This window comes from Nyctereutes procyonoides, unplaced genomic scaffold (assembly GCF_905146905.1).
Source record: "Nyctereutes procyonoides isolate TBG_1078 unplaced genomic scaffold, NYPRO_anot_genome, whole genome shotgun sequence".
Classification (NCBI taxonomy): domain Eukaryota; kingdom Metazoa; phylum Chordata; class Mammalia; order Carnivora; family Canidae; genus Nyctereutes; species Nyctereutes procyonoides.
In genome coordinates, this window is record NW_026575024.1 from 30,286,723 (window position 1) to 30,300,149 (window position 13,427).

At 54.7% G+C, this 13,427-nt stretch overlaps 1 protein-coding gene across 3 annotated transcripts; it reads left to right on the forward strand.

The window, feature by feature from the left end:
* Positions 1-546: 546 nt before the first annotated feature.
* On the forward strand, positions 547-12,810 carry CDC25B (cell division cycle 25B). 3 transcript variants are annotated; one of them, XM_055302219.1, is made up of 16 exons: positions 1,736-3,560; positions 4,417-4,526; positions 5,153-5,204; positions 7,046-7,087; positions 7,301-7,337; positions 7,566-7,688; positions 7,797-7,919; positions 8,121-8,255; positions 8,608-8,688; positions 8,808-8,984; positions 9,154-9,249; positions 9,754-9,816; positions 9,976-10,074; positions 10,291-10,424; positions 11,106-11,217; positions 11,364-12,807. In XM_055302219.1, exons 1-16 carry the CDS (start codon positions 3,361-3,363, stop codon positions 11,502-11,504), a joined length of 1,725 nt encoding a protein of 574 aa, XP_055158194.1. In that variant the 5' UTR covers positions 1,736-3,360; the 3' UTR covers positions 11,505-12,807. The 3 variants fall into 3 exon arrangements, with proteins under 3 accessions (XP_055158186.1, XP_055158194.1, XP_055158202.1); XM_055302211.1 differs by having other exon boundaries at positions 547-3,560; positions 7,566-7,919; positions 11,364-12,810; XM_055302227.1 differs by lacking the exons at positions 4,417-4,526; positions 5,153-5,204 and having other exon boundaries at positions 11,364-12,809.
* The last annotated feature ends 617 nt before the right edge of the window (positions 12,811-13,427 follow it).

The following is a 13,427-nucleotide window of genomic DNA, read 5'->3' on the forward strand; positions in this document are numbered from 1 at the left end:
GTGGCAAGTCTAAGCTGAGATGTGCTGTAAGTGTCAAATGCACATTGGACTTTGAGACTTGGTATAAAAAGAAAAAGGTACCGGGATCCCTGGGTGGCGCAGCGGTTTAGCGCCTGCCTTTGGCCCAGGGCGCAATCCTGGGGACCCGGGATCGAGTCCCACGTCGGGCTCCTGGTGCATGGAGCCTGCTTCTCCCTCTGCCTATGTCTCTGCCTCTCTTTCTCTCTCTCTCTGTGACTATCATAAATAAAAAAAAAAAAAAGAAAAAGGTACCTAAACTATCTTTTAATTTTTTTTATTTTTTTTTAATTTTTTATTTTTTTGTGATAGTCACACACACAGAGAGAGAGAGAGAGGCAGAGACACAGGCAGAGGGAGAAGCAGGCTCCATGCACCAGGAACCCGATGTGGGATTTGATCCCGGGTCTCCAGGATCGCGCCCTGGGCCAAAGGCAGGCACCAAACAGCTGTGCCACCCAGGGATCCCCAGGTACCTAAACTATCTAATTAATAACTCTTATATTGATAATGTGTTGAAATGATAATATTTTGAATATATTAGGTTAAATAAAATATTAAAATTTCAGCTGTCTCTTTTTATATTTTTTATTCTTTATTTTTATTTTTTAAAAAAGATTTTATTTATTTATTCATGAGAGACACAGAGACATAGGCAGAGGGAGAAGCGGGCTCCCCGATGCCGGACTTGATCTCAGGATCCCGGGATCACCACCTTAGCCAAAGGCAGACACTCAAACCCTGAGCCACCCAAGCGTCCTTCTTTTAATATTTTTTGGTGTGGCTACTTGGAAATTTTAAGTTCTGAATGTGGCTCATATCTGTGCCTCCCCATTATGTTTCGATTGCCTAAAACTGTCACAGACTATCTCCAGAATATGCAACAAACTCATATTGGTGGCTGCCTCTAGGCAGGGGTGCTGAAAGTTTTTAGTAGGGTGGGAGACACTTTTCACTGCTGTTTTGTACCATTTGAATTTTGTCCCTTGTTTGAATTTTTGGTACCATGTGCCAATTAAAAAAAAAAAACATTTATCGTGTTAGAAGCCATGAGAAAAGGCACTGGAAAAGTGAATACTGCAAAAAAGATGCTGTGTGGGAACAGGCTTGGAGAAGCAGAAGGATTCTGCAAACGTGATAATTTTTTCTTCTTTTCTGCCAAGGTACTGGGGTCACACTAGACCTCCTTAAGTAAGCCCAGAGCTTGATGTGTACAATCCAGAGCCAGGATATTCTTTTCATGGGACGTGGAGGTTTCTGCAGTCAAGAACTGTCACTGTACTCAGGACTTGGTTGGATGGGAGGAGTCATTCCTCCTATGATAGAATTGCAAATATTTATTTTAGCTTATTTTTATTGACTACCTTTTTTTTTTAATTGAGCACATAATCTGTGATCTAATTGTTGATTGGGGAAGACACAAAGAGCTGATGTGTAGGATGCTCTGAAATGACCCTTCTGTGGTCTTGGCCTTTCCTCATTGGCCCAGAGGTGACCTCTGAGTGTGGGATTTCAAAGGATTCAAGGATATAATACTCCCCCACTTTTTGTTGGCCACACACACACCCTCCCCACACCCTGTAGAAGTGTGTGTGTATGTGTGTGTTGGAAGGGGATACCTGTTGGGTTGATTTTGAAAATGCAACCCCTTGGTTTTATTTCTGGTGTTTGAGGTGGGAGGCCCACAGAGTGTCTCCTCCTCCCTCTGACCTCTCAGGACAGTTGCATCCTGGGCTGTGAGTAGTGGCTGGAGGCTGGGAACTGGATCCTTGATCCAGGGTGGATGGACCTGAAACCTCAGCCCTGTCCAGCATGAAGCATAGCACCTGACACATCACAGAAGCTGAGCAAAATGTTGGGTGAAGGAAAAGTCATGATCTGCACCATCCTACCCCTCTTACATAGGACTGGGGTCTTTGTATCCCCTTCTTCCACAAGTCCCCTAGCTCACTCAGCCCCACACAGGCCAGGCCTTCCCTTCTGCCACTCCCACCCACTGCCCGTGGTATCAGAGGGATGCGGCTGCAGAGAAGGGAAGCAAAGCCTCAGTTCCTGCTTTCCTGAGCTGTGTTCCACCCAGCCAGAGGCCGTCTCCTTGCTGGGGAGATGAGATGCAGAAGCACTTACTGCTAATTCACTTTTTACTGTAGCCTTCCAGGGCTCATTCCAGGAAAGCAGGATTGCTGAAAAGTCATCAGTTGTAAGATGCTCATTTTAAACTAGTGACAGATTCCGTTTCCTTGGTCATCAAAGAAACACCAATTAAACAATGTGGTGCCCTCGACATCACATTAGCCAAACCGTCAGTTGGCATGAGATTATTTCCATAACTTGGTTCTGAGGTTGGAACACCTTCTTTGGCCCCCGTCGCCAAAACCTCAGTCATTAGAGCCTCCACTGAGACTGCTGGAGAAAACAAGACCCCCTGGGGTCATCTGTAACCCGGGGCCCCATGAGTTACACGTAGGTCCCCACCTCGGGTCTACCTCCAGTGCCGGGTGTGTGGGGAGGCCCCGCTGGGTACTGACGCTTCCCGGACACAGCGCGCTGCCAGCCGCTAGGGCCGGGAGGCTGCAGGAGCGCCGCGCCGGGGGTGAATTTTTGCTCTATCACTTGCCTTGGGTGACCTTGAACGAGTTAATGAACTTCTTCACGCCTCAACATCCGAGTGGATGATAAAGTGGAGTGGCGAACTCAGACCGCACGGTGAAGCCGCGGAGTGGAGCCTCTCACGGTGCCTACCGGTGAGATTGTAGGTGATGTTAAATCTCGGGGGGTGGGGGGGAGAGGTCCCTCTGAGGCCACCCCAGCAGGTGTGGCTTCCTCAGGGACTTTCTCCACCGAGGGTAACTCCAGACCACATCCCGAGAGGCAGAATTTGGGAAGCCAGGATCCTCGAGTCCTGGCTGGGGGAGCGAGAGGACGGTGCCTGGAGGCTTCAGAGGCTCCCCAACTCCTTAGCCCCAACCGAAGCCGGGAACTGGGCTGGGCCCGGCTGGTCAGCCTCCGCGCCTTTCACCCCGGGCCCCGCCCTCGGCCCCGCCCTCCCCTACCCCGCGCCCCCATTGGCGGCGTCCGGCGGCGCGGCCGCTGTTATTTTTCGAATATATAAGGAGGTGGAGGTGGCAGCTGCCGCCGAGAGGCTTCCCGGACTGGCGGTCGGTCCCCGCGTCCCTCCACCCCGCCCCACCCTCCCCGCTTCCCTCTCCTCCCTCCTCCCTCGCTCCGGCCCCGTGGCTCTTCCTCCCTCCCCGGGCCTGCTCCCCACCTCGTCCCGGGCAGCTGTGCCCCGCGCCGCCCCGCGCGCGGCCCTCCCGCCTGCCTCCTGCGGGCCCCGCCGCGATGGAGCTGCCCCAGCCGGAGCCCGCGCCCGCTCCGCCTCTCAGTCCGGTCTGCCTGGGCCGTGGAGCCGAGCGTCCCCGCCACCTCCTGGGCCTCCAGACGGGAGCTCACGGCCTCGTGGGGTCCCCGGAGCGCGCGGCCGCTTCCTCGCCGGTCACCACCCTCACCCAGACCATGCACAACCTCGCCGGGCTCGGCAGGTAGGGCGCCCCACCGACGCTGGGTGTGGGGTGAGAGGCCGGCACCAGGGTGTTGGTCCCCGGCCTCCTGTGGAGCCCCGCGTGGGAGCCGGATCTGAGAAGCGGAGTGGGGAGGTGTCCTGGGGAGTGACTGGTTCAGGGATCTGGGACTAGGGCGATGAGGCCGGGTCTGTGCTGCTCACACCCTCCAGGTGGCTTGCTCCTGGCAGCGGGAGCCTCTGGAGACACCCGTCCCACCGACCACCCACCCCACACACCCTCATGTGCCTCCACCATGCTGTCTCTCTAATCTCTGCCCTAACCACCACTATTTTGCCCCAAGTAGTGGATCTTGAGCCTGGAGTGGAAAGTTGAGGGTGGCAGAGGAGCCTGGTTCTCTTATGTCCTCCTGTCTGTGCCCCTGCTCCCTCCACCCCCAGTTCTTTCCGGAGGTTAAGGGTTAAACACTGATCCTGCTTCCTGAGCAACCTGCAGTGTCCAGGCTGGGTTGCCCTCAGCAGCAGTTGAGAGCTAAGTCTTGCCCTTGCTCCAGAAAGGCTTGTGGATGAGTAGGGGTCTGATGGGTTCCGAGAAGGGGCTATTCTGCTGCCATCCCCCAGAATGGCCCTCAACCTACCTACTTGCTCTTGCCCTGGGGCTCACCTCCTGAGGAACCCAAGAGGACCTTTCTTAACAAAGAAAAGCTATTTAGGGCCTCTGCAGAAGGCCTGAAAAGAGGGCAAGACCCTCAGGGCCATTGCCTCCCTGGGGCAATGGTGGGCCCTTCAGAGGTGGGTGGGTGGTGGGCACATAGGCCAGTCAGCCCTCAAGCCCCAGTTTACCTTCCTCCTTCCCTGGGTCCCTGTTGCCTTCTCAGTGAGACCCCAAAGCAGCAGGTAGACAGCCTGCTCACAAGCCTATCCCTGTCCCGGAGGCGGGCATCTGAATCCTCCCTGTCGTCTGAGTCTTCTGAATCTTCTGATGCAGGTGAGGCTCAGGGGTGCCAGGGGACTTAGGGGGGCTGCCTGAGTCTCTCCACTTCCTTGCTGATCGGACTAACATTTCCCCTACAACCTGGTGGGCGCAGGAGCCTCCACCTGCTCACCCCTGTTGGGGCTCACCACACCCAGCCCAGACTGGCTGAGCGGGCGGTAGGGTGGGGCCCTCTGGGGAAGATGAGATCTTACCTATTTAAAACCAGGCGCCAAAGTCCCTGAACCACAGCCCCACCTGGGAGGCATCAGGGCTGAAAGTTGGTCATTTTATAGCGTTCACTTGCCCTCAGCTGTAACCTTTTCCTTTAAAAAAGCTGTTATCTCTTCTAAAACATATTGCTTTAAACCAGTTCAAGTAAAATGCTTAGGAACATTTTGGTTTAAAACCTATACCGAGGAGTTTCCCTAGTAAACAGGGAGTGGAGCCTTGCACGATTTCGGGGGCAGTGTGTCAGCCCTTGGGGTTCATGGGTGGGTTTCTGTTTCACTATTTTTAAGTGTGTCAAGATCTAAAATAGAAACTGGTTTCTCCCTTTTCTGAATAGAGTTGGGACATGGTGGGGGGAATATGTGCAGAAGATGCCACCACTTTTAGACCAAAGTGCTCTGTCACCCCAGGTCTCTGTATGGATTCCCCCAGCCCCATGGATCCCCAGAAGGCAGAGCAGACGTGAGTAGAGAAAAGAGATCCCCACTACCAAGGAGTTGGCCCCTGCCTTTGGGAATCTTGGTTCCAGCATAAACCCACTGGGGAAGTCTGGGAGAGTGGACAGACCCTTCTAATCTGTGTGGTGGTGGTGGTGGTGGGGGACTCGTTGATCTCCCAAGTCCTGAGATTCTGCTTCCTGTCTCAGAGAAGGACCTGGTCCCAAAGAAGCAGCTGAGTGTGGGCTCAGGGCCAGGTGGTGGGGACAGTCGCTACTGGGAGCAGTGGATACTTCAGCCAGCTCTTGGCCTATGGGATATAGGCCTGGTGTGTGTCCTGTTTTTCTTTTGCCTTTACACATGTTTTGTTTTTTTTTTCTGTGAAATATCACTATTTTAAGTTATGCTCCAACCAGTTCAAAACTTTTAATTCACTGTAGTCCAAACAAAACAGTTGCTGCAGGTTGGTTCAGCCCTTGGCTGTCCTCTCAGCAACCTCTGCCTTCAGTGACACTTAACCCTTCTGGCCAACCCCTGGACCAGGCCCTTTGTGAGAGAGAATGGAGAGGGCCTTCTGCTCAGGACAAATCCTTACCCCTTGGTTGTGGGGCATGAGTAGTATCTCCCAGAGCACAGCTGTTCCCATCCAGCTGTTAGAGCCCCAGCAGGAAGAGCAGCTGCCAGGCAATAGTGGGGACAGCTGGGCATCCCCAAACTGGGCTCAGGGACTATGGCTTTGGGGTTAGGGTAGTGGCTGTCTTTCCTCCCACTGCCTTTGATTAGACTGGGCTGGGCCACAGGGTTTGTTCACAAACAGGAAACAGGGAGAGAACTCGGTGGGGGTGGGGAGGGGGTGGGCAGGGGAACTGCAGGTTGGGTTTTGGTGGCAACACAGAACTGTTCCTGCTTAACTCACGAGGCCCAGGTGCAGATTGGAAACCAAGCCAATAAAATTCATCATTCCTGATGCCAGGTTGTCTGGGCACAACCACTCCCCACACCTGGGAGTTGTCTCCATGACATGAGCCCTCAGCGGGACCCCAACCTCTACACCTGCTTTGACAGTTAGTTTCTCAGAAAGAAGTGTGTGTGTGTGTGTGTGTGTGTGTGTGCGCGCGCGCGCGCGCGCGCCTGCACTCCCATAGACACACAAAAGCCGTTCGTGGCAGGTGGTCTCTGGTAACATAGCTAAGGGGTGGGGCTTATCTACAGAAGCTTGTGCCCCAGCCTCAAAAGGAACATCTGTTGGAATTCTTTGCCTGCTGGCCTCTTCTAAGGCAGGAGAAGGGGGTGGGACAGAGGCTGGGTCCTGCAGAATTCCAGAGGAGGGAGGAGAGGATGTGACCCTGAACATTTGTCGCTAGGGGGTCTGGCATGGCACACTAACCCAGGCCCCTGTCCTGGGGTCAGGACAGCCCCATGCAAGGGGAGGAAAGCCCAGTCCTGCTGGCATCCAGGCCCTGGAGATACCCACATTGTCCGCCACGGTCTGTCATCACGGGATGGATGGATGCCTTTCCTGGCGGCCATATGGCCCTGCCGAGATGATTTGCATACAGGTGGAAGGCCTGTGGGCAGGCTGGCGAGACCGTTGCCTTGGTAGCGCCTTAGCCACCCTGTGACCTGCCCCAGCTGTCTCTGTTGCTCCTTTCTCTGGGTCCTCTTCCATTCAGGGCAGCCTTCAAAATCCCAAGCTGCTTCTCCCCCTACCCAGTACCTGAACCCTGGAGAGTCATCATTCTTCCCTCTGCTTTCTACTGGCCTGAGCCCTGGCCCCCAGGCCTTGTGGACCCTGGGGCCTGATGCTGGGGGTGGGCACTGGGCTGTAGTGGGAGGCGGGCTGCATGGGACTTTTCTCTTTCCTAGGTTTGAGCAGGCCATCCAAGCAGCCAGCCGGGTCATCCGAAAGTAAGTACCCCAGCCTTCCTCATGCAGGCTCTGGTGGTCTGCCTACCACAGGCTCTTCCCATGCCCACTGTTGGATGGAGTAGGCATGGGGAGGGTGCTCCTCCATTCCCTCCCAAAGGGATGCACAGAGCTCTGTGGTGGAGGGGCATTCTGCGTCTTCTCCTTCACTGCCCCCTACTCTCCAGCCCTGACATGTCCTGTTTCCTCCTGCAGCAAGCAGTTTGCCATTCGACGCTTCCAGTCCTTGCCGGTGAGTGTCCTCTGAGGCCTGACACTGGAGGCTCAGGCACTGGCCAGGCTTGAGGAGGAACAGGAGGGATCCGGGGTCACCTCCCCAGAGGGTAGACTTGAACGGGTCTGGTGTCCCTGGTCTGGCTGTGGGAGATGGGGTTTTGGAGGTGGACGGGAGAAGGTAGGGCCAGGGCTGGTGCCAGAGGAATGCAGCCTTCAGTATCTGCTGCCCTACCTGGCTCTCTAGGTGAGGCTTCTGGGCCACAGCCCTGTGCTGCGGAACATCACCAACTCCCAAGCACCTGGCAGCTGGAGGAAGAGTGAGGCGTGTGGCCGAGCTGCCCAGAGCTCTGGGGAGGACAAAGAGAATGTGCGCTTCCAGAAGGCTGGAGTGTGGGAGCACTTCAGGGAGAGAAGGAAGGGGGTGTGCTGGGATGGTTCTCTGGCATTTGATGACACCCACCCATGCTGCCCACAGGATGGGTTTGTCTTCAAGATGCCATGGAAACCCCCACATCCCAGCCATGCCCATGCTTCAGCAGAGTGGGCTGACCGCAGAGAAGCCTTTGCCCAGAGACCAAACTCAGCCCCTGACCTGATGGTACATCAGGAGAGCTGAACCATGCAGGGCGGGCTTGCATGTAGGGTGGGTGCCCTTAAAGGCAGCCTGGGGAGAGGGGGAGGGGGATTCTGAACCCCTAGGCAGTGGGGAACCTTTTTCTCAGAACGATGGGGGTGGGGGCTGCCTTGAGTCCCCACCCCTGAGCAGCCTGTGTCTGTCCCCCACCACCACCCTGCACAGTGTCTCACCCCTGAGCAGAAGATGGAAGTAGAGGAGCTGAGTCCTCCAGCCCAATGCCACTTCTCCTTGATTGCCCCCCGGGGGGCCTCCGAAGAAGATGATGGATTTGTGGACATCCTGGAGAGTGACTTAAAGGTAACCAGTCTTGCCCCACCAGGCCATCCACCTCCCAAGGCCTGTGAGACTATGACATCATTCCAATTTCAGAAGAGGAATCAGAGCTGATGGAGTCACAGTGTGACCTCTGGCCTACCAGAGACCAGCAGGTGGCTGGTGCTGCAATGAGGGAGGGTGCTGCAGGGCAGAGACAGGTCCGACCCTTCCACGTGGCTGCGCTTCTCAAGCAAAGTGGGGGGTTTCCTGGTCCTGGGGGTCCACCCTGCGTGGATGGGCTGGCAGAGCCAAGGAGGGCCTTGCTGGAGGACTTGGGGCCTAAAGGGTTTCCTTTGCCTGAGGTGTGACCCTATACTTGCTGATTTGGCCTCAGGATGATAATGCGGTACCCCCGGGCATGGAGAGCCTCATTAGCGCCCCACTGGTCAAGACCTCAGAAAAGGAGGAAGAGCAGGTGGGTCTCTGGGGGGCCCACCACCCTCAGAACTTGGAGGAGTGGGGCCCTACCCTCCAGATGGGGTTGGTAGAGGGCAGGGGCTGGGCACTCTGACCCCGACCTGCCACTCCTGCCAGGACCTCATCATGTACAGCAAGTGCCAGCGGCTCTTCCGTTCTCCATCCATGCCCTGCAGCGTGATCCGACCCATCCTCAAGAGGCTGGAGCGGCCCCATGACCGGGACCTGCCCATACAGAACAAGCGGAGGAGGAGTGGGACTCTTCCAGAGGAGCCACGGGAGGCCAAAGAACCTGTGGGTGCCCTCCTGGGGTGGGGTGGGGCAGCCACTGTCCAAGTCTACCCTGCAAGCTCTTCTTGGCTGGATCTGTGACAGAGGACAGGTGCAGGGAAAGAGGTACCAGCCAAATGGGGGCACTGAGGGGCAGCCTCACCCCTGACCCTGGCCACTATCTACCCTGCAGAAAGCCCGTGTGCTTCGCTCCAAGTCCTTGTGTCATGATGAGATTGAGACCATCCTGGACAGTGACCACCGAGAACTGATTGGGGATTACTCCAAGGTACTAGCAGTGAGGGGACGCTCAGGAGGCTCGACCCCTGTGTGGCCCCTGAGCTCAGCAGCTGCTTTGGTACCTCCCCATCCCCATCCACGTCCCAGGCTTTGTCCTTTATTCTCACCTAGACTCCTCTCTCTGGCTCTCCTTAGTTTCCTGATTCTACCCCAAATCTGTCTGGGGCATCAGCTGTTAGTATGGAAACAGTTTCCAAGGTTGAAACACATCTAGCTTGTAGCCTCCTCTGGCCTTGTTGTGGGGCGGCCTCATTGTGGGGCAAGAAGTTCACCTCTTATGTTCCCTTCTTCATTTCCCATGGGGGAAGGGGGTTGTTCCCTGGATATCAGACTGAGAAACGCCTCTTGGTTGCTATGGGAACCAGAGCTGAATTTGATGGTCAAAGCAGGTGTGGCCCTCTGGGCTACTAGTCTTGCCAATTTCACCTTTTTCCTCCTCTCTGTCTCTTTCTCCCATCTCCCTTTCTCAATCTCTCTCTCTCCTTCCCTTCAGGCCTTCCTTCTGCAGACTGTGGATGGAAAGCACCAAGATCTCAAGTACATCTCACCAGAAACGGTACACAGGGATGAGCCATTCTCCAGGCACAATTAGGGTGGCTGTTTGCCTGTTAACCTTCCTTGGGGGGATGGGCTGCATAGTCAAATTGGTGGTAGGGTTGAGGTCAGCCCCTTCCTGCCAGCCTGACTTGCCAGGACCCACCTCTGTGGCCCACAGATGGCAGCCCTGCTGGCAGGCAAGTTCAGCAACATCGTGGAGAGGTTTGTGATTGTGGACTGCAGGTATCCCTACGAGTATGAAGGCGGGCACATCAAGGTGAGGTGGGCTGATGGGGACAGGCCCTGAAGATCCATCTGCTCTATCCTTCTTCTGTGGGGAGGGTGAATCAGTGGAGGGTGGCTGCACCCTCTCATAGGGGAAAGATCCTGTCTAGTAAGAGGTGGAATCACCTGTTTGAAAGTTGGGGATTGCAAAGGAGGGACCTGCCACTCAGCCCCAGGGCTGTGGTCTGACCTCTAACTCCTCTGGCAGACTGCCGTGAACCTGCCCCTGGAAAGGGACGCTGAGACCTTCCTGCTACAGAGCCCCATCACACCCTGTAATCTGGACAAGAGAATCATCCTCATTTTCCACTGTGAATTCTCATCTGAGCGTGGTCCCCGCATGTGAGTCAGCTAGCTAGTATCTGCTCCTGACCTTCCCTGCCGGCTTTTGGGTGCTGGAGCCATCTGGTACCCAAGAGGCCTAAGTTATGTTTCAGCCCCTCCTAGACCTGGGCCTAGTCTCCTGGCACCTTGGAACAGAACTCACCCTACCTTCCTATGCATGGCACACTCTTCCCACCTCCCTCTCCCCATCCTTCTCATCAGGCCTTATGTCCACCTTTATCCATTGTCACCACCCAAAATCTGGTTCTAGGTCTCCAGCAGTGTTCTTAATACCCAAGGACCCAGTCCCAGTCCTTGGTGATGCTGGCCCTTCCAGGGTTTGACTGATCTTTCTGCTCCCCACCTCTCATGCTCACTAAGTCTTGTCCAGATCTCTCAAATTGTATCCACTTCTCTCCTTTATGCTTCTTCTTTATCTGTCCAGGTCTGTTATATCTCACAAAGATTGTGAATTGCCTTCTAGAAACAACTCCTTTGATCTACCTCCTCATCTCCCCAACCTCTTCTGGACCCAAAAATGTTCTAAATGATCTAAAACATTCTTATGGCTGACATTCCTGCATTCAAGCCTTTTGTGGCTCCCCAAGGCCCACAGAGTTGTGGGTGCAATGAACAGGTCTCCCGAGGTATATCCTGCCGCACACCCAGTTCTGACTCCCACATCCCTGCTGGTCCCAGGTGCCGTTTCATCAGGGAACGTGACAGAACCGCCAATGACTACCCCAGCCTCTACTACCCTGAGATGTATATCCTTAAGGGCGGCTATAAGGAGTTCTTCCCACAGTACCCGGTACCATGGGTCAGGGTGGCTGAAGCCTTCATGGGAGGGCCGGGCTGCGGGAAAGGGCCCAGCTAGCAGGTAGCCCAGGGAGAAGGGAGGTTTCTTTCCAGAGTTCCCATTCCGCTGTATTGACTGGCACTCCCATCCTGCTTTAGACTTTTTGTGAGCCCCAGGACTACCGGCCTATGAACCATGAAGCCTTCAAGGATGAGCTGAAGACCTTCCGCCTCAAAACTCGCAGCTGGGCAGGGGAGCGGAGCCGGCGGGAGCTCTGTAGCCGCCTGCAGGACCAGTGAAGGGCCAGTGCCAGTCCTGCCTATCTTCTTTGCCTCACTGCCTGTGTGCCAGCCACCCAGGAGCCCGAGGGTCTGCTGGAGGCCCCAGGTGCCATCCAGGGGCAGGACAGTGAGGGTGTCCTGTCTGCCCCCAGCCCTAATCCCTATGTCTTACTTTAATCATATTCCATATCTTCATGCCACCCTCACCCCACCCCACCCTGCCCCACCTCACCTCACCTCACCTCAGCCCAGCCCAGCCCAGGACAGCCCTGCCCCTGGAAGAGCCCAGTCTGTTGACTTTGTGAAATTGGATTAAGTCTAGCTCAAAGGAAGTATTTTGTGTCCAGTGGAAACTTTTTGCTTTTTTTTTTTCCTTCCTTGAGTTAGCCCTTTGTCTTCTTGTGTCCAGAAAAGCCCCCTCTTTCCTAGGGGCTTTGTTTGTATGTGGCTGGAGAAATGCCACAGCCCCGCAGGGATGGGCCAAAGCAGACCTCGTCCCTGGCCCGGGAGTTGGCACTCCTAGTTGTGTCTGCCATGTTTCCTTTCTCTTCCTCTCTCTCTCCTGTCCTTCCACATGAACACCTCTAGCACAAACAGAAGCTCTTACTCTTTCCTGTTTCAGTGTTACCTACATGTTTGATTTGTTTGTCTGATCTTTTGCCCATCTCAGGGTATGCATAGGCTGATGTTTAGGTTCCTCTATCCACTTGGGGTTAGAGACTCCAAACATTCATTAGCCATTTTGACCCTGGCTTCCGTTGCCTCAGAAAGGGATGTCCTCCTCAGGGGCCTTTGGGGGAGGGCTAAGGCCTACATCCTCAGCCCCCGGCAGCCCAGCCCCCACTGCTGTGAACCCCAGGGCCTGACTTGTCAGAACTCGCTGCTGTCTTGTTGTGGAGGGACAGATGGTTGAATGGATGGATGATGGATGGATGGCTGGATGGATGGCCACGGATGCCCAATGTCTCACACACACAAACTGCTGAATGGAAGCATTTCAGTGAGCATGACAGCCTGCGGCAAGAATATACATGTCTGTTTGTGTGGACGAAATCTTCATATTTTAAGGTTTGGAAATATTCAAGACAAAATGTCATGGAAGCAATGAAACCAAGGATGTAGCCACATCTGGATTCCGAATCTCAGGATGTGTGGAGGGCTGTGCTTCAAGGCCCTGTTGATTCATCTGTTTGCGCCTTGGTTCAATAAAGCACTGAGCAAGCTACATAACTGGCATCATGTCCTGTGGGCCTTTGACCAGAACTTGGCAGACCATGAGGGTGGGATAGGGTTGAAGGCCAGAAGACGCCTGTGGAGGTGGCCTCATGTTCTTGCCCCCAACGCAGCCTCTCCTATCCATCATGCAGCTACTCCAGCACCTCTGAACTCCCCTTTCCTAAAATGTACGAAGGGGGCCAAAATGACCCTGTCACTGCTCAAGAATTGTTAGTGACTCTCCACTGGCCCCAGGATAAACTTAGAAGACTCCTGGCAGGGCCCTTTAGGACCTGGGCCCTCCCCAGCCCCATTCCTCATCTCTTGACTCAAATACCCATACTTTGCTCTTTGCATTGCCTTCCTTTGCATCTGTTGCATCATCAGGAATGTTCTCCCCCATCTGTTATTCCTCCTTTGAGACTCAATTTCAAATGTCACCTCCTCCCAGGAGCCTTCCTGCCGTGTCAGAGAAATGACTTTCCTCTCTGTATCCCCAGCACCCAGCAGAGAGGTTCCACCACCTAGGAGATGCCGAGTTCAAGATCAAGAGAGGGCTGATCCAGGAGAACCGGTCCCAAGCCCAAACCTAGTACCTCAGGAGATTTCCTCAGAATACCACTGCAGGTGACCTCTGCCCCCAAATGTGAGTCTGGTGGTAGGGCCTCCTTCGCACATGTACAACTGAGGTACTTCCTGATAAGAGTGCAAACATGCTGGGCATCA

Coding starts and splice junctions, on each gene's coding strand:
- CDC25B (XM_055302211.1), top strand. CDS start 3,361: ATGGAGCTGCCCCAGCCGGAGCCCGCGCCCGCTCCGCCTCTCAGTCCG. Junction 8,256..8,607: donor TCCTGGAGAGTGACTTAAAG/GTAACCAGTCTT, acceptor ATTTGGCCTCAG/GATGATAATGCGGTACCCCC. Junction 10,425..11,105: donor TCTGAGCGTGGTCCCCGCAT/GTGAGTCAGCTA, acceptor TGCTGGTCCCAG/GTGCCGTTTCATCAGGGAAC.